Source organism: Nicotiana attenuata, chromosome 12, assembly GCF_001879085.1.
Source record: "Nicotiana attenuata strain UT chromosome 12, NIATTr2, whole genome shotgun sequence".
Classification (NCBI taxonomy): domain Eukaryota; kingdom Viridiplantae; phylum Streptophyta; class Magnoliopsida; order Solanales; family Solanaceae; genus Nicotiana; species Nicotiana attenuata.
In genome coordinates this window covers 19,404,062-19,424,086 of record NC_032000.1, presented here as the reverse complement: position 1 = coordinate 19,424,086, position 20,025 = coordinate 19,404,062, and the positions used below count along the sequence as shown (strand labels likewise).

Sequence of the window (20,025 nt, the reverse complement as noted above, 5' to 3'; positions counted from 1 at the left end):
TTTGAATCTTATATCTAATAGCCTTTTTAGCCAAACTTCTTTTGGCCAAAAATTATTATTTTTCGAAATTAAAGTGTTTGGCAAGCGTTTAAAAGGGAAAAAAGTGCTCTCGATTGAAGTAGGAATAATTTTTGAGAAACAAAAAAATATTTTCTCTCCAACAACAACAACAACCCAGTAAAATTTCACAAGTGGGATCTAGGGAGGATAAAGTGTACGCAGATCTTACCCCTACCCCAAAGAGTAGAGAGACTATTTTCGAAAGACTTTAGGCAAAATATATTTTTGAAAGCACTTTTGAAAAAAAAAATACAACTTAAGAGTACTTTTTTAAATGTTTGGTCAAATATTAATTGTTGTTCAAAAGTATTTTTTTAAACTAATTAATCAAATACAAACTGCTAGTCACCAAAACAAATTCTTTAAAAATACTTTGATATAAATAATATTTAAATTAAACCAATTTTAGAAGCTCGGCCAAACAAGCCATAAATGTTACTACAAAATAAAACATCCAGCTGTATTTTCCTAAGTTTCTTTCAACTTCATTAAATAGTACTCCCTTTTTTGTTCACTTTTGTAATAATATAGCACCACCATGTGGAAATTTCCAATAAATAAGTTACCATGTCTCATTTTTGGCAATTTAATATTTTTGGTAAACATGTTTTAGTAAAGAGAAAAATAAGAGAAAGAGAACCCGCGTATGCTTTCCCCAAAACCCTATTTCCACTTCATTTCCTTTCTTTTCCCCTTCCCCTATAAATTCGTTTCTTCTACCTCGTTCTCAACTCACCAATTCATTCTTTACTGCTTATGTCTCAGAGACCCAACGTTCCACACTTCGCATCTTTAGCTTTTGGTCTTCATTCCCATCTCCTGGTTTCCAGTGAGATGAGCTCTAATTCCAACTGGTCTTAAATTAATCCATTTTAGTATCAATTTTATTTTCTAGCGTTCAATTTCTTAATTCTTTTTTAGCTCTCTTATTTCATTCAATTGAAATACCAAAATTTTCGATTTCAATTTGTTAAACATGGGTGTTAAAGGATTTGCTGAAGGAGGTATTGCTTCTATTATTGCTGGGTGTAGTACTCACCCACTTGATTTAATTAAGGTACGGATGCAACTTCAGGGTGAATCCCCTGCTCCGGCGGCGGCGGTTCAGAATCTCCGGCCTGCACTTGCTTTTCATAGTGGTACTCATGCTACGACTCATATTCATGTTCCGGCGCCGCCACCTCCGCCCCGTGTGGGGCCTGTTGCTGTGGGTGTAAAGATCATACAGCAAGAAGGCGTTGCTGCTTTGTTCTCCGGCGTGTCGGCGACTGTTCTCCGGCAGACGCTTTATTCTACGACCCGAATGGGGTTGTACGATATGTTGAAGCAAAAATGGACCGATCCGGATACTAACAACATGCCTTTATCGAGGAAGATCGTCGCCGGGCTTATCGCCGGAGGTGTTGGAGCCGCCGTCGGAAATCCGGCCGACGTTGCTATGGTCCGCATGCAAGCTGACGGCCGGCTTCCGTTAGCTCAGCGGCGCAACTACAAAAGCGTCGTTGATGCTATAACACAAATGAGCAAGAGCGAAGGGATTACTAGCCTGTGGCGCGGCTCATCTCTTACGGTGAACCGCGCTATGCTCGTTACAGCATCACAGCTGGCATCGTACGATCAGTTTAAAGAGACGATCTTAGACAAGGGGCTGATGAAGGACGGGCTTGGGACCCACGTGACTGCGAGCTTCGCCGCCGGGTTCGTGGCGGCAGTGGCGTCGAATCCGGTGGACGTGATTAAGACACGTGTCATGAACATGAGGGTGGAGCCCGGTATGGCCCCACCTTATAGTGGGGCCCTTGATTGTGCTATGAAAACTATCAAAGCTGAGGGACCCATGGCACTTTACAAGGGTTTCATCCCTACAATCTCAAGGCAAGGACCATTCACTATTGTGCTCTTTGTCACACTGGAACAGGTCCGGAAATTACTCAAGGATTACTGATGATGACGAAGAAAAATATTAAAAATGTTGCATTTAATTAATGTTCTAAATTTAAAATTTGCTCCTTAAGTTTTGGAGAAGAGTAATACCAAGTCTATGGTCAGATGTTGTGTTCTTACCATTATATTTCTTATATATAAAAAAATTATTTTCTCGTTTGGTGGAATTATTCTTGATTAAGCAACTGTTGATTGAAGGCAAGTATTGTAGTTTCTAATTTTCTGATGTTTTTTGCTTGAAGTAAAATTTTTGGGGAAAAAAAGAGCACGAAATGGAATTTAATTGAGCCTAATAAGTATAGGTAAAATTATCGACAGAAAATCGGGTTTGGTTGATTTATATGATAATTAGCTAGAGATATTGAGTGTTAAAACAATTTAGAAGGGAATTATTTGCTCAAAATAGTTTGTGCATACTATGTGCAATGGTCATTATTCTTCAATTTAAACAGAGACGGATATATTAAGTGAATTTTTTGATATAAATATTGAGTTTAAATAGAGGCGGATTTCGAATTTTAAGTTTATGCTTTTGGACCCCAACTATTTTTGCTTAATGGGTTCGAGATGATTTATATATAAATATTAAGTGAATTTCTTAATAGGACTATAGATCAAAGAGCATATTTGTATAATACGTGCTAAAAGCGTAGTACAAGTCAATTATATAAAATGTGCAAATCGCATAACCAATTTTAAACATCAGAAAAAAATTCGACCAATTCTATAACATCTCACTTGACAAAGTCGTTCCTTTATTATGTGTAAACCACATCTATATTCCATGTGTTTCTTAAACAAATTTCAACCAACTACATCCCAAAGTTGGGTATAATCATCTGGTATTTGTATCTATCAGTTCCACTAATTCAAATTCACGTCATATATTGCTCATTAAGGACACATTCCTTATCAAATTTTTTTTTAATTACGGGCTCGAACATGTTCACTATCCCTTGAGCCAAAGGTTCACTGGAAACGGCCTACAAGGTAGAATAAGGTCTGCGTACACATTAACTTTCTCAGAGCCCACTTGTGAAATTATATTGGGTTTGTTGTTTTTGTTGTAGGCTCGAACACGAGATTTCTGGTTAAGGGCGGAGGAATCTGGTGAGCCGAACTTTTAAAATTGTTGTTAGCTGGAAAAATTATAAGACTCTGTCTCTCGAATGTAATGCTTCTAGACATTTTAAAACTTAAAAATGATTTATTAAATATGTGGCTCCATTGGTAATATAAAAGGAATTTCTCAAACAATTAAATGATTTATTTGCTTGCGAAGAACAAGTAACACCATGTTACGTAAGTGGGAACAATATATCATGCGCACTTTTAAAGGACAACAAAAACAATGTCAAAATGGCTTTTGGCCGCCAAAAAAGATTATATTAAACTCTTCTTATTTTCACACGCTTTAGAACAGCTTGACCTAAGAAATTTTGAAAAAGTCGTGGTCATACTTCTAAAAGTCAAAAAGTGTTGAACGCCATTTCACTATTTTTTTTCAATTTTACATATCAAACATTACATAATGTTATGTCAAATGAATAATATATATTAGTTAGAAAATACAATAAAAAAAATAATAAAGAAAACCTACAAGATCGTTTCAATGCATTTATTTTAGTAACCAAAAGCTGTGGTCTCTTTGATAAAATGAAAAGGTTATCTCTAGTTTGACTTTTATTCTTTTTTATTTTGAATACAATTGTTCTTATAATAAGAGAATAGTCAAATTTAACGACACCAAGATTTTTACGTGGAAAATCCTTTTGAATAAGGGAAAAAACTACGGCCCCGAGAAGAGAAACTGATATTACTATAGCAAGGAATTTTACACTTTGTAGGTCCGAATAAAATACTCCGAAGACCAATACAACACTTAAAAGAAATAACCTTCTTTTGATATTCCCACCTCACTACAATATCGCTCACTCTCTATTTTTCTCACCCTGTTTGTGAAACCTCACTCTTTCTTTCTCTTTGTTGGTGTGTAGAAATGAGAGCCGAAACTCTCCTTTTAATTATAGCCGAAGTCTCACTCTCTGAAGCCTACTATATTTGACAATTTGCACACATTTTTCCTTCTTTTTCTTCAATGTCAACAATTCGACAAAGTTGGCTGTCAACCCAAAGAAATTTTCACGGACTCGTGTTTTGACGGTCCCTCTTAAAAGGCCAAGTTTGACTTCGGTCAACATTTTTAGTAAACGGACCCGGACTCGTGTTTTGACGGTCCCGGGTCCGTAGTAAAATATGGGACTTGGGCGTATGCTCGGAATCAAATTTCGAGGTCCCTAGCCCGAGTGATGAATTTTTGTTAAAAAATTGTTAAACTGAAAATCTAAAGATTTAAAGAAATTGAATAATGTTTGATCATGTTGGTATCGGGCCCGTATGTTAGTTCCGGAGCACGGTACAGATCCAATATAACATTTAGTAGGTTTCATATTTAAATTCTCGAAATGAAAATTTTGTAGAGGGAGAGCACTTCTCATTTAGTAGGTTTTACGCGATACAATCTCATATTAGTCGAACTAGTAAATTTCAAATAATGCAGATACATATACAAAAAGGAAGAAGCAAGGTACGTCTAGCTGCGCTCACCCTAATTTTTTTATATATTAATATTGCCCTTGAATCATCCGATTTTTACCCAAATATATTTTTCCTCTTTTTTGTCGCTACCCAAATATTAAATCAAATTAAAGAAAGGTTCTAATTGCATAAGGTCAATAGTTGTCACCTAGTAGGTATGAGAGCGTGTGCTAGGCACATACATATAGGCTCCAACGAATGTACTTTTTCAATGTGGCTTTTGTTTTAAAAGCTCTTGAAGACTTTTTTCTAAAATAAAAAAAATAAAAAAAACTTTTTCAATTTTTTGGAAATTCTTTTTACTTGTTTTTTAAATAAATGTCAGGTAAATTCTAGGGCAAGTTAGCCAGACGGCCAAAAATGATTACATTCACTAGCCAAATATATAAAAATATACACTTATTACATATAAAAGTATATATTTTTTATATATTAATATACACAAATATATATTTTATCAGCTAAGTATTATTTATGGGAGCGGCTATACAGTATAGTTAGGATACATTTTGCTGGCTCTTATTTTTGGAGTGGCTGACTGGGTATACAGTATAATTAGGGATGCATTTTGCCGATTCTTATTTTTGGGAGCATCCATACAACGTAGTTAGGGAAGAAATTCTTTCAACAAAGATGTAAATTAGGAAAGATTAGACGACGAAAATGAACCAAAGACTGAACCTTGATATTGCAAAACAATACATTTTTGTTACCACAAGATATATTGGCCGTCGCCCATCATTTATTGGCCGAAAATTTGAAATGCGTGCACTTGACAATATGAATTATTTGAAAAATCAACGCATTCATTCTGTAGCAAATCTTTTATAAGATCAATTTGGATTGGCTCTGGTTCGTCTAGAAAATGCGGTACATTTTGCCGGCTATTATTGGTCCTCATATCTATCGGGCAAGATGCCAATCATCTTTCCTTCTTGCCAACACAACCCCATTTTCCTTTTAATAATTGAATGTACAGACCAAAAAGCAGAGGCGGATCCATAATTTATACTTTATGGGTTCAGATTCATAATTCTTCCATATTTCATCTAATTTATTGGGTTCAAAATTTATTATTCGTACATAATTAATGATTTTTGGGGCAAAAAGTACATGGTATGAACAAAAGCTATGGGTCAATTGAACACATAGCTTCTATATTAGATACGCCTATGCCAAAAAGGGGAGGAAATTTCTTGAGACAAGCAGTATAATTCTCTGTTGCTTGAGATGCATTGCATCTTTGGCATAATGTTATTTTTTTTTTATAAAGATTGGTTTTATTCCTTAGAATGTGCCTATGAATATATTTGATGAATTCTTGAACATGCACTTTTTTTAAATGCTTTGATACTCCTATAATTGTAGCCCATAATTGACTACATCCACTGAATTCTTTTCTTTTTTCATTCTATTTTTCTAATGAAATATTCTCTTGGTTCCTATTTAATTGTTACTAATAAGAAAATCAGAATATTTAAATAGAATATTTGCGATAAATCTCTCAAAAAGGGAGTATGTGTAATATTTTCACTGAGATATGTCTCATAATTGTTTTTGACACTTCCATCAATATCTAAATCTCATAATACAAATGTTGTTGGACTTTTCACTTAGAGGCGGAGTCAGAATTTGGAATTTATGTTGTCGATATTTTTTGATATTTTAAGCTACCGGGCAATTAATAATTTGTTATATACAATAAATTTTTTAAGGTAGATGCAGAGTTTGGACCAAGCTACTAGTTTTGTCGAACCCGTAAACTCTATGCTAGCTCTGCCCTTCGTCCCACTTAGGCACATGTTACATCCGATATGATGATGGCATGAACTGGACTTTAAAAAAACAAAGAAGTAATAATTCATATAAATTCCAAATTATTTGGAATTGAGACGTAAATTGTTACGTTAGTTTCTGGCTAACGAAAATATTTTCCATGTTTTTGTAACAAAAAAAAAAAGAAAATTCTTATGAGTTTTTTATACAACTTTTTCAATCATATTATGCCACATATATTGGTCGGGCGGATATAAAAATAATAATATTCTGTTTGCCACTAACAAGCAGTAACATCACTTATATTAATTTTATATGATCAAACTAGATTCTTAAGGACAACCTATTAAAAAATTACAGATAAAAGCATTTTTGGACGGAGAGTTTTAATTTTTCAAATAAGGTGTTGAATAGTAGGTTGTCTGATTTTTAATTAGTCCTATGATTCTCTGTCTGGTCAGATATGTGGGACTCAGAAGGAAAAGGATTTAATTTATATATACAAACAGTAAATTTCTAGTGTATTTTAATAAGTTGTATCATGTAATATGTTTTATTTTTCAAGTTACTAATCTCACTCTTTACGGCTTGTTTGGATGATTGTTACCTATTGTACCTTTTGCCTTGTTTTTTTTATTTTGTTCTCGTTATTGCTTGTTGCTACTGCTCTTTTCTCATTTTTCCTCATGCCGAAAGTCTACTAAAAACAGCCTCTCTACATTCACTATAGAGGTAAGGTCTGCGTACTATATACCCTCCCCAGACCTTGGCTATAATTTGAGAAATATCCAAGAGTATACAAGCTCAGAAAACTAGTATTACAACTTTCTAAATGAATAAAAAATGATCAGTTGTGCTCTATATCAGCCATTTATAAGAACCAAAACATAGAGTACCTAACAAAATTGGACAGAACCCCAATGCGGCTCCATGCTACGCTTCCTGGGGAGCAAGGCTGCAGCTCTTGATATTTCTCCGCGACAAAAAGTAGTTAGGAAAGTGCTATCCAGAAGTATTTTGTATATATACTATGTACAATTTGCTATACTCTAATAAAAGTAGTTGTTGTCGTTGTCATTCACAGCGTCTTTACAAAGCATGGATCGAACATCTGCAATAGATCTAGGCGGTTCCAAGTCTTTCTCTTGAAGCGCATTACCTAGAAATTTTTGCATTTCTGATCCAAATATGTCGTCTAAAATCTGCAAGTTGAAAACAAAACCATCAAGGGAAATGTACAGAGTAAACAAACAAAGGAAGCTAATAGGCTCTTCTTTTATCTTTGTTTTATCTTTTTCTTTTTCGACAGAAATTTCAAAGAACCTCTATTCTCCGCGGAAAAGTTGGAAAAAGTAGCAAAAACAATTTACAACAGAGGGAGAGATGTGAACATTGCTTACATAGAGAAGGCGAAGATATAACATGGTTTAGATAGGAATCATCTAATTAGCTCCTCTATAAACATTCATTCACAAATCAACAACAACCCACTAAAATCACACAAGTGGGGTCTGGGAAGGGTAGTGTGTACCCAGACCTTACCTATCCCGAGGGAGTAGAGAGGTTGTTTCCGATAGACCCTCGGCTCATAATTATCATATGAACGTTTTGAGCTTTAAAGAACCAGAAGATCCCCATTCCCTTATTTTCGTATGACATGAAGATTCTAGATTACACAATTTAATTTCCTGGTAGAAAAAGTGGCATGCAACTCAACGTTTCTAAAGATGTGATGATAGAATACAAGATAGGCTTTACTAGAGGAAAAGTAGCATCAACTCACAGATACTGCAACTCGTGATGCTTTGTACCAAGATCTATTGTCTTTCTTTTCCTCCAAAAACTTTCGCACATCCTGCAATTAAACAAGTGCGAGTCATTTAAAAAGTGCGCGAGATTAGGGAAGAGTAATTGGATAAGCCAATATTAGATGTTTCAAAAAATATGCTATTTACTAACCTGCCCCATCCGATCCCAGAAGCCTCGGCAAATAATTATGAAAACTTGTGTCTCAAATACCATATGAAGTTGCTCAATTGAATTTTCCAGCATATCCTTCAGTGGCTGAATCCTAACTCGTAAATCAGACTCCTGTGTACCTTCCTTAGCATCTTGGATTATCTTCTTCAGTTTGGTGGGACTCTGCAATCTCGTCTGTATATAGAAACAGTTTATTCAGAGACCCCTCTCCGTAGATATCTTTAACTCTAGAATTACAGGAAACCGATATTGATTAAATCTTCACAACCCTTGCAAACAACAAAGAAGAATTTTAAAGAAAAACTGAAGAGCACAAGACTGTAACGATTCTAATAGAATACCTACATTTTCGACAAGTTTATCCATAATTGCTTGCATATAACCTCTGAATTTGGTTCTCAACATAACTGTAATTTCACTGATACGCTCTCCTGGGGTGACGTGACCACCATCTGGCAGGCAAGAACCCCATGACTTGAATTGCAGTTCTATCTGCGGCCGTAGAACATCCAGCATTCTCTTCATGGAATTCAAAAGAATTCCCAGCTGAAAAATAACTCAGACCGTTGTTTTATTGGAAGTAGAAAACAGAAAATAAAGGATTCGTACATTTACAAGGCTATTGCACAAAGACCGCGGAGCTCACCTCTTTGCAGACTGCATAGGGACATACTGTGCCTTTGGTAATTTTCTGGACATACTTGAGACCTAATTTAATGGGCATTACATTCTCCTTTAATGGAGATAAAACATCTGCATAGTGCTTATCCAAGGTTTCAATAACCGCCTTTTCTACGTCTGCTATAGCCTTTTGAAAAGACGTGGAAATATAAGTGTCGTTAGTCACTGTAACAAGTCGTGAAAAATAGACAAAACTAATTGAACTTTAGCGAGTAATAAGAGATTTCACATATACAATCTTGCTTTCTCGAAGTCTATCACTAATACAAGAATCATATATAAACATTTCTAAAGTGTTCTAACGTCAAATGCTCCACAACACAAAGGGAAGGGAAAAGACAAAATGAAGAACTCCCCCCACCCCACCCCCACCCACCCCAAAGTTGTTACTGCTATTAACTTAAAAAGCAGTCAAGTGCAAAAGGAGTTGAAGATGAAGAATTTGAAGAGCAATGTTTATACATACAGTTTCCAACGAGAAAAGGTATTCAGGCCAGCGTCTTATGACAGCATCATATTCAGCTAATGTCTCCTTTATTCGTTCATAGATATCATCAACAAAAGGAGTTGTCGAATACTGTGCATCTACACAGGGCCACTTTATCTGCAGATAATACAACTATAGTCAAGTAGAGAATTCTACGAAAGCAGTTCAGATCTCTCTCTCATTAAGCACATTTAAAAAGGTCTTGTACAATCGAGGAATTTTTTAAGCCCTCATTTTGCCTACAAATTATTTAGTAACCTTATCACAACAAAACACAGATTATTTAGTATAGGAAGGAAATGGACCCGTGTAAAGTAGAATGGAGACATGATTCATGCAGCTGAACCAACTAGTTTGGAATTGAGAAGACGATATAGCCACTGGGACTTGGAAGACAGATACTTAATGTACTGATAGCTTTCTCCTTGAGGAAGCAATGCACAAAAAGTCGGATTCCAAAGCTGTAAAATGTAGGAACAAAAACCACTAGAAATTGAAAGCTACAAGACGAACTATCCCTGGTATACATCTCTGTCCTATATGCATACAAAGTCACAGTACATATATTATGTGCATAAGCTAAGTCATTTGAACATATTGTCGACAAATCACAACAATGTGGGGATTGACATACCTTGTCAGGTTTACAGAATTCGAGCAAAGCAAGACGCTTCTCCTTGATCCAGAGGGTAATATATGGATGGAACAACTCCTTTGCATCAACTCCACCTTTGACAGGACTGTGAAAATGTTTTCACCTCTGTTAAGATCATACACATAGGACGAGCAGTAAAAATTGAACTAACGAACATGCATTACCTGATGTTCCAGGCACTAAAATCCTTCTGAAGATCAGCTGTCGCGACAATGAGTTCAGCTACAGGAGACGAGGGACCAGTGGGAGGACATGCAACAAGGAATGCACGCAATCTGCTACATAGCTCCGTGGAGTATATAGCTGAAGAAAGATTTGGGAGGTCTAGGAAACTACACAAGATTAACCCAGAAATAGCTATGAGTAATGGCATTCCATATAGTAATTGCCTAATAACATATCTACATGCTATCAGAAGATCTTTCCGCTGTCTTTATTTAATTTCTTTTATCTTCTTCGCAGCAAAGAGAGGTGATTACTCGTGTCCAGAGTAGACCAACATCCATAGTTCTTTTTTAAAAAAATTTATGAGACTTACATAAGAACTAACAAAATACACGAATATTTCTAAACAATTCTATACTAACAAGACTAGGTCAAATTTTATCCATAAGAACAAACAAACAGATCATAAAGAATGTGAGTGAGACAATAATTTATTTCCTCATACGGACCACAAAGCACAAAGTGTCTAATTTCCTGAGAAAGCTCCACAATATATATGCAACAAAATGGTTCGCACCATTACTTACCATGCTTGAATAAAGGCATTGAGCATGCAAGTTGGAGTAAAGCAGTCAGTAAGTTGGCATCAATTGATGCAAATCAAAAGATATGCATATTCAATCATGATTAGAACCAATAAAGCTGAACCAATATGAATAGACTGTGAGACGAGTTTAAATGGAGCGACATGGGTAGTGAGAATTTCATATAGTCGACCCCAACTAGCTTGTGGTTGAGGCTTAGTAGTAGTAGTAGTAGTTATAGTTGTAATAAAAGTAGACTGTGTTGTATTTACATGGTTCAGTGACTCAATTATCCAAATTAGTAAGAAAAAGGAATAATAGATTGATCCATCAAAATCGGTATCACAGGCAAAATGACCAGCGAACTTCAAATAACCAGTATTGACCCTCTAAATTTCCAGCTTTATAGCTGAATGACAAAGGACCACACTCCAATGAGGGAAGGGGTAATGTACCTTGGAAGTATATTCTGATTATGGATCTCCATGTCAGTACGAACTTCACGTCTGATATTCAAACAAAGTGATACCATCTTCTGGTAAGCGGTGGAGCGAGCCACAGGATCCATCAATATGTTATCATTGTTGTTGGAGACAAATTCATCTGTTTCTGCCAAGTGTCTTCTGGATCGTTTCTTCGCAGCAATCTACACAAAAATTGATGCGCAAAAGTGAGAAAGCTTCTCCAGAAAAAAAGGAAGGTTCCACATCTTCCGTTCCCTTTAAAAGAAAATAAGTAGGAAGATAGTTTCCAGAACCTGAAAATTTTTGCATAGCTTCAACTGCGCCTCTGGAGAAAGTATATCATTAAGAAGACTATACAGCTTCAAAGCAGGAGACAGTGCGGGAGCTGCAACTCCACTAGCAGGTCTGAACACATCAGCCATCCCTGATGGTAATGATTCGTCTAAAGACTTGTAGTTCTCAAAAACTAGTGCAACGATCAGCTCGATCTTTTCGGAAACTTCTCCTAAAATTCGATTCTGGTTCATGATAAAAAGTCAAACAAAGTATTGCAGTGAATACAAATGCGTTTCATTATCCTGGACAAACTGAGAAGTAATAAAATAACACTAGATTCTGGAACACAAACTTGCATGTGCATAACATGTTGAAAAATAAATAGAACCACCTATACAATGTAGTGACATTTTTAACACTTTCCTTTTTCTTCTCAGAAAGGTAGTTAGAGAGGTATTTAAGAGGCGAAAAAGCATGTGATAGGCTTCATTAAGCAACTGCTTCACTCTCCCTTAACTATTAAAATAGATAAAGAGTTCGTAATAAGGATCACAGAAACTTATGCTTGGAGCAGCCGAACCCATAAAATAACTACAACTGCAAATTACCCCATATTTTGTGAAATCACAGTGCCTCCTATTACAGCTTAATTAAACAAATCAATCTGTCTGACGACTCAAACTATGTTTTATCATTTACATTCGGTTTTTACTGTCACCAAACATGATCTTTTCCATTTTCTCAAGATAAGCTGTAATTGCCTCCAAAAAAAATTATGACTAGGGAAAAAATCTTTTTCTATATATATGGTAATACTAATCCCCACTCTGCCAACGCCCCCTTCCCCAGGAGCCCAACAGTAGCTCTTACCACTAACCTATCCATTCCTGCTAATAACTATATGGAATAAGTCAATTAACTAAAGGGAAAAAAAAGGTCCAACAGTGAACAATTCAAACCAAAATCATCTTACCTCTTGATGACTTAGGGTATTCTTAGTTCTGCCTTTAGAGACCACAGGTAGTAGCAAATCATACACCAAGTTCAGACAGTCCGCTGTAGGCGTCGCAACATCCATGACATAAGAAAGATATCTAACACACAAATTGGAATTTTTAGCAGAATTCCCCATGTGGGTCATTTATCAAATCTCGGAGTGATGCCAAGTATAAAAGATTTTCCGAGATAATCTACCATACCTTAGCCTAGTGTATGCATCTGAGACTCCATAGTATGATGCAAATTCAGTTACCAACCATCTCCAAGCACCATGAAGCAACAAATTTCTCTGCTGAAACTGTTGAACCTTCATTGCTGCTTCCAGAACACAATCATATGCAACGGTTTCTGCGACAGGACCACCCTAGCAGAAAAATAAGCAACAAATCAACGTCAAGAAACCTAACTTCTGGTCATCCATCATACCACATAATTGTGAACGTACAGAAAAATCAATGAATAAATATATATATATATATACCATGTTTAGTTTATGGCAGAATATACCAAGAAAATATGTTGCCTTGTCATTGTTATAAAAATAAGCATCATAGCGGAAAAAACCGCCAAGGGTCTATTGGAAACATCCTCTCTACCTTTTTATTTCATCCTCTCTACCTTCACTAGGTAGAGATAAGGTCTGCGTACACACTACCCTCCCCAGACCCCCCTGTTGGAATATACTGGGTTTGTTGTTGTTGTTGTATAGCAAAAACTGCAAATATGCTTCTCTTTCTTCAGGGGATGATCTAATTATCAGATGTTCAATAATTTGGCACTACTTACAGGGAGAACATAACAACAAACCTTTTGTTAAAGCTAACTCCGAATAACATTAATTTAACATTCACTAAATAAACATGTGTATAATGACCACACATATGGTTATATAAGCATACGTAATATAGAAGTATTCAAATAAAGCAACTTAGCGATGGCATACGATATGAATCTACAGATCGTCAAGAAAAAGCTATGATACTTGAGCTTCCGTAAGTGAAATTTTGTGTTTGTTAATTCAGAAAAAATGTAGGTGGACGAGTACAAATATTTAGCTTCTGGAAGTCTTTTTACAGCCAAATAATACAAAAAAATAAGGTTTTTGCAGGATTTTTGATACCTTAGTGTGGCTATTTTCATCAGGACTAGTAGAATAATTTATGTATAGCTGTACTCTTCCGACAAGTTCATGCTCTGGTTCATGATATATGGACCACCAACGGAGTTTGTCTCCCTGCAATTTTGCAATCAAAATTAAGTTTTCCTCCAAATAAGTTAAACCTCAATAACAGAAATAATAACAGATGAGATCCAGAAAGTATACCGGATCATCAGCAATATCAGCAACCTGAGCTACTGCACGACCACAGTAGTTTCCCTTTGAGTCATGTACTTCAACAATTAAGTCATCCCCAAGCCCCTCTGGTAAGCTGAATCATATTATCGATATTATCAACCGTCAATGCCAAGAAGATGAAAAACATGTACTAATAATTAAAATTTGGGCAAACAAGTCCACATACAATAGATGTGTTTCAGCGGATCCAGCTTGCATTTTTACCGTGTCCTCTTCAGGTAGGCTTTTCAATCTCAACGAACAAAAGTATGTCTCTGCATCAAGACAAAAAATCGAATTCAGTGGCATTGTCTAGAAAGAACAAAGCAACATCCCGCTTTGCAGCAACAGACTTATCATATTATTTTACTGAAGCTTAGGCACAGAGTTTTAAATATCAAAACCTCTGAAGTCCTAAGAAGAAAGAAGCGAACAGAACTATGGTACATTATTCCTCAAATTTTCCAATTCCAAATCCTATGCAAAATTGGCTATCAACTACCCGCTAGATCCATAGAAATTGGACAATAATAAGTGCTTCCCACCTTAACAGTCACCGAGGACAATGGAATAGAAGAAAAGGGGAGCAAAGTTGCTAATAATCATAACTCCAAGAACTCAGCTAAGAGTTGCATACCTGGAACTACTTCATATGATGTTGAACTGCTTCGTAAAGAAGTTGCACCAAGTTTCAAAATCTCAGAAATGTCTTTTACATAACGAGTACCGGCATGAAGGTATGCCAAGCTTTGACGTGATAAAGAACCATTTGGAGGAATCCTTGGAGCCACACGTACTTTTCGTATGGCTCCCCACTCAGAACTGAGAGTTGATTTCACATTGGACAACTGAGCACGTATAGCCTCCAGTTTTACCTTCGGTGGTTTCAGAGTGGAAAAGCTGCAGCCCGTGGGTGGGTCCAATGCCAATTTCACTTTACGCACTACAAGAGAATCATACAGTTCAGTTTGACAACTGATTGGTCTAAGCAAGAAGTCATCAAAACTTTAACATGAAACCTCTAAAGTACCTTGAACTTTCAGCTTGCCAAAAGTTTTCTTTGGCTTCATCGAGGCTCCCTCACCAACAAGTTCCAAGGACTTTTTCTTCAATAGCTCTTCCTCCGATTGTAACAATCCTTGCCTTACGCTGAAATATTTGCAACATAAGGTCAAGAATTACAAATAAATAAAATGCACAGGATGAACCGACATGCTATTACAATATGCAAAAACATTACAAATCAAACAGTGTACACTGTATAGACTCGGTATGCAGCACCAACCACCAAATCATCATTAAAATAAAAGCGCAACTCAAACTTTCTGTTATAAGTTGACAATTGAATGGTATCAGATAAGTCTCAGCTTCTGAATCGTCCTAATGTGATATAACCTGTGGCAGCATATTAATTTTTCTGTAAAAGACAAGACTATTTGAGACTCCAAACAAGAAAATAGCTTCTCCCGTATTTTGGCACGAGGTAAAATGTATAGAGCATGGAAACAGAAATAGAGCAAAAGTGTTGGAACGAAACGCACCCAAAACCATCTCGCAACAAGGCACATTCATTTTCCAAGAAAGCTGGAGCTTCGTGGCAACCCTTCGCCCATGAGTGAAGACATAGTCGAACACATGCCTCATAAGCAACGAAAGCTTGCCAACTACCTCGTACACTGTATCCAACTCAAATTACAAAAGAAGATGATGAATACATCAAATACTCCTAACAGAAACTTTATGATAGAAAATTTTTAGACCACTCTGAGTGAAATACCTTGCATGATATGTTGGAAAGACGGCAGATGAAGAATTAGAAGGTACACCACCAACCCTGAGAATGACAACAAGGTTTTCACTTTATGTCTTCAAATCCTCGACGATTATTCAGAAAAAGAAAACATGTCATGATTCAAACCTTCCGGACGGATCAGACTGTCCATCTTTTGCAGCACCTACGGATGCAGTATTATATGCTTTAGCTTCATCCATTGCTACAGAACAACCTGATATTTCTGGGAAGGAGATATCATCTGCCACAAAGGTTTTACGTTGCTCAAAAATTTGATCCCGTTGTTGTAATGAACCACCTAAAGGGGGTGCACTGGGAATATTACCATTGGACAACTTCGGGCTCTGCTTCATCACAGAACAGAATCAGTAGACAGAATAAGCGTAACATATTTGCATAGAAAGGTTACTACAAAAGAACAGAGTACTTGATCCTCATTGAAACAGTTATACAGACACGTAGTTACATGTTATGGAGGCACATATGATCATAGTTTATACCCAAAAGAACGAACCAATCAGAGATTTATACTTCTGGTCCACCTTCTCGCAAATGGTTTTAAAGGCTTAAACTTTCAGTCCACCTTCTTGGAAACTTATGCCAAATAGAAACCTAAGATACTTGGTATCATAAGTAGTGACAATCAGCAGCCTACTCATGAAGAGAAATAAGTTTTAAAAAAATTGGGATTCCTCTGATTAGCACTCCCATAACAATCTTGTTAGATGGTATCTCCACTTTCCTGGTAACTTTAGAGTCTCATTAATAGCCATCCAATGCAGAGGCGGAGCCAGGATTTCAAGCTTATCGGTTCAGGACTCTAATCCTTTTAAGTTACTGGATTCTAAATTAATAGATCGTATATATTCAATGAATTTTTTAAGATAAATAGGTTCAGCCGAACCCGTAGTCGGCACTCTGGCTCCGGCCCTAATGCAATGGGTCCTCATAAGAGACTATAACTGTTGTATCTCATGAGAAGGAGAAGCATAAACAGGCCAAACATAAATTTTACGTCAAATTAAGCCTTATTCATTCACAAGGATATCAGGTTGAGCATTAAAGTAATCTCCTAGAAGATTTCAAAGTGGCTTCATTTCTTTATATCACTCAACAAGTAGAGAACTATCCCAAGCTTCCACTCACTAGTCCTACATTGTTTACCAAGAGGCAAAAGTAAAACTGCACACCTGTCTCGAAAATGGCACCGAAGCTGTAGTTTTAGAACTTGCAACAAAATTTGATGGTTTTTTAACTCCATAACCAGGCACACTCTCAAAACTGTTGTTCTTTAGAATACCAACATTGTGAAACTTATCATCTTGAGGTGAAGTTTCAACTGAGTAATGTCCACCATAAACCCCATCGTCCGAATCCGAACCAGTATCCATATCAGACCCCCACCCATTTTCATTACCAGATGGAAAAAGCCCAGCTTGAAACTTAGAACCACATAGTATTCCAAAGCCCAATCCATCATTTTTTCGGCCAAGAATAGAATCAGATTGCATCCTCTGAGTATACATTGTCAGGTAATCTGTTCTTCACACTATCTCCTACCTAATTCCAAATCAAGGGGTATCCAATTTATCACAAAAACTCAAACACAAAAACCACAACACAAATAAAAATACAATCTTTTTTCTATTCTCACAAAAAAAGACAGTTTTAACATATGACATTAATCACCTAGAGCCAGTTAAAAGCATCATTACAACAAACAAGTAAAAAAACAAATAAAAATACAATCTTTTTTCAGTTCTCACAAACAATAAACAGTTTAACATTGAGATTAGGGCTTTTCCGCTAAATAAACCATGAAAATATCACACAAAAATACATAAACAATGAGAGATAATAAAATGTTTAACAGAAAAAATCAATAAAAAAAGTAAGCAGAACTTACAAAGAGCAAAGAAAGCCCAGTTCTTTAATGAGAATTGAGCAAATCACAGTTCTAAAGATTCTCTTTTTAATTCACACCCAATTTCTCAATTTTCCCAATTTTCCGATCTTTCCTAAGAAATCAAGATTTTTAGTGTAATAAGCAAAGTTAAGATGCGATAAATAACCAGGAACTGGAAATAAAGCAAAGTATAAAAAATTGACTAAAAAGGCAAAGAAAAAGACAGAAGAAAATAAATAAATAAGCAAAAGAATTGAACTTTTTCTCTTTATGTGCATGTATATGACAGATTGTAATGCACTTTGGACTGAAGTGTGAAAGTGACAGCAAGTAGAAGAAAAACCCTCTTTCTCACTCTCTAGCATAAAGCATTTAATGGTGTTTTCCTTTTTGTTTTTTTATTTTTTCATAATTAAAATATATATATATATATATATATAAAATAAAAAAAATAAAAAAAAAGAGGTTGGAGGGAGAAAATGGAAATAAGTGAAAATTATGAGAGAAAAAAGATTTCACAAAAAGAGATTAGTTTATGCAAAAAAAAAAATATATATATATATATATATACGATCGAGTAATTTAAAAAGTAATTACTATTAATTATTACATTTAATAAGTATTTGAATTAATAAAATTAAATAAAAGGTTAAATTTCTTATATTGTTTGAATATATAACTTAAATTGCTTTAGAAATTCCTCAAAAGATTGAGAACAGATTAAGGCACTATTAGTGTATTCAAGGCCGCTGAAAAATTATATTTTCTTTTATATTTTAACATCTCTTAATGAAAATATTAAATCCAATAAATTTTTCCTATATTGGTTATGTCATCGGTTTGAAACTTTGGGTTCTTGTACATTGCTGTCTAAGTAATCTTTTATGGGATTTTTATACAAATAGCCGGTAGAATGTACTGTTTACTTCTTCGAGTTAGTATATATAAGTGATAGATTATTCACTAATTATACATGGTTATACATAAATTATACACATATTATATATCCATCAGTTATATTTAATTTAAATGGTTTGGGGGACAACTATTTAGGTTAAGCGTTCATTTTTTATACCTTAGTTTGTGCTTTTAGTATAGACTCCCTTATTCCTATTATTTATGTTTTGTATATTTGATTGAGTAATAACTTTTTGTAATATTAGTGTAATTAACTTATTATAGTATATTAGTCATTGTTTATTTTATAGTAAATAAAAATTATTTATAACTATCTTTTAAGTAACTTGATTATATAAGTATTTTCCCGTTTTATTAATTATGTAAAAGGAAAAAAGAAGAAAAAAAAAGGCAAAGATTGACGGAGAAATGGAAGAATAAAAATGAAAAGGAGGTTTAACCAAAAGAAAAATGAAAAGGAGGTTGACAAAGACGGAGAAAAGTAACGCGAGTATGACGTGGCAAGGGCATGTTTGTTTTGAAATAACGGTCAGTCGTTTAGTGGCGCGTATTTGCCGCGGTGGGAGCGGTGTTGGTTACAGCTGGGTGCACCGAGTTTCTGTGCTACTTCTTTTTTTATTTTTTTATTATATTATTTTGCTATTTTTTGTTTGGAGAGATTTATTTTCTATTTCCAAGTTGTTGATAAGTGAGAGAATGTATGAAAGGGATAATCTAATATTTAAATTATTCGGTGCTTTATCTTATTGACTAAGAAAGGTTTCAGAACAAAGGAAATAATATTATTAAATGTTTTGTGATTTGGAAAGATCTAAAAATAGATTCCTTTGAGTATTAAAATGTGTCTTTTTGGACTAATGTTTTTACTTTTTAGTTGCATTCCTTAACTTTTGTTCTGACTCAAAAATAAATAATTGATTATTGTCTACTTATTCTAGAAGTTTTTGGTCGAATTTTGGTCGTTTTCGTAATATTTTCTCTCGTTGTATATGCTAAAAAAGGAATGGACTCATTTTTGATTGAATACTTTCTAGAGAAATTTTCATAAAATACTATCTTTTAATAGTAATTAATCATTTATAGATATCATTTGCTATATTATGATTATAGATACCTTTTATGTGGTTATAAGATGTATTTGATGTATTTAAGCTATTGTATTCATGAATACAGTAGCAAAAATAGGCGTGAATCAGGGAAGTCCAGCTAATCAGTTGTTGTATTCGAGTGTATTTGATTGTATTCATGGAGTGAAACATGGGATTACAGCTGGACAGATTATTGTATTCGACTGTATTCACGGCGTGAAATAGGGGATTACACTGTTTTTAAAATGGAAAGTGAATCAATTAACATAATAGACTCCTAATATAACTCAACAAACTCAAATTATCACACACAAAA

General features: G+C 35.1%; 2 protein-coding genes across 3 annotated transcripts; one reads left to right on the top strand and one right to left on the bottom strand.

Moving 5' to 3' along the window:
• Positions 707-2,171, top strand: LOC109235369 (mitochondrial uncoupling protein 5-like). Its single transcript, XM_019401446.1, has one exon. The coding sequence runs from the start codon at positions 1,037-1,039 to the stop codon at positions 2,003-2,005; it is 969 nt and encodes a 322-aa protein (XP_019256991.1). The 5' UTR covers positions 707-1,036; the 3' UTR covers positions 2,006-2,171.
• On the bottom strand, positions 7,119-18,021 carry LOC109235368. Of its 2 annotated transcripts, XM_019401444.1 has the most exons (22): positions 17,704-18,019; positions 16,988-17,357; positions 15,924-16,141; positions 15,783-15,839; positions 15,547-15,681; positions 15,036-15,154; positions 14,643-14,948; positions 14,193-14,280; positions 13,994-14,099; positions 13,790-13,903; positions 12,870-13,033; positions 12,644-12,764; positions 11,688-11,912; positions 11,386-11,576; positions 10,346-10,513; positions 10,161-10,266; positions 9,506-9,643; positions 9,005-9,166; positions 8,704-8,904; positions 8,338-8,532; positions 8,162-8,233; positions 7,119-7,580 (listed from the first exon to the last, which is right to left on the bottom strand). In XM_019401444.1, exons 2-22 carry the CDS (start codon positions 17,321-17,323, stop codon positions 7,428-7,430), a joined length of 3,375 nt encoding a protein of 1,124 aa, XP_019256989.1. In that variant the 5' UTR covers positions 17,324-17,357; positions 17,704-18,019; the 3' UTR covers positions 7,119-7,427. The 2 variants fall into 2 exon arrangements, with proteins under 2 accessions (XP_019256989.1, XP_019256990.1); XM_019401445.1 differs by lacking the exons at positions 7,119-7,580; positions 8,162-8,233; positions 8,338-8,532 and adding an exon at positions 8,540-8,627 and having other exon boundaries at positions 17,704-18,021.

Coding starts and splice junctions, on each gene's coding strand:
- LOC109235368 (XM_019401444.1), bottom strand. CDS start 17,323: ATGTATACTCAGAGGATGCAATCTGATTCTATTCTTGGCCGAAAAAAT. Junction 11,913..12,643: donor ATACCCTAAGTCATCAAGAG/GTAAGATGATTT, acceptor ATCATGAACCAG/AATCGAATTTTAGGAGAAGT. Junction 8,234..8,337: donor TCTGGGATCGGATGGGGCAG/GTTAGTAAATAG, acceptor GTTTAATTGCAG/GATGTGCGAAAGTTTTTGGA.
- LOC109235369 (XM_019401446.1), top strand. CDS start 1,037: ATGGGTGTTAAAGGATTTGCTGAAGGAGGTATTGCTTCTATTATTGCT.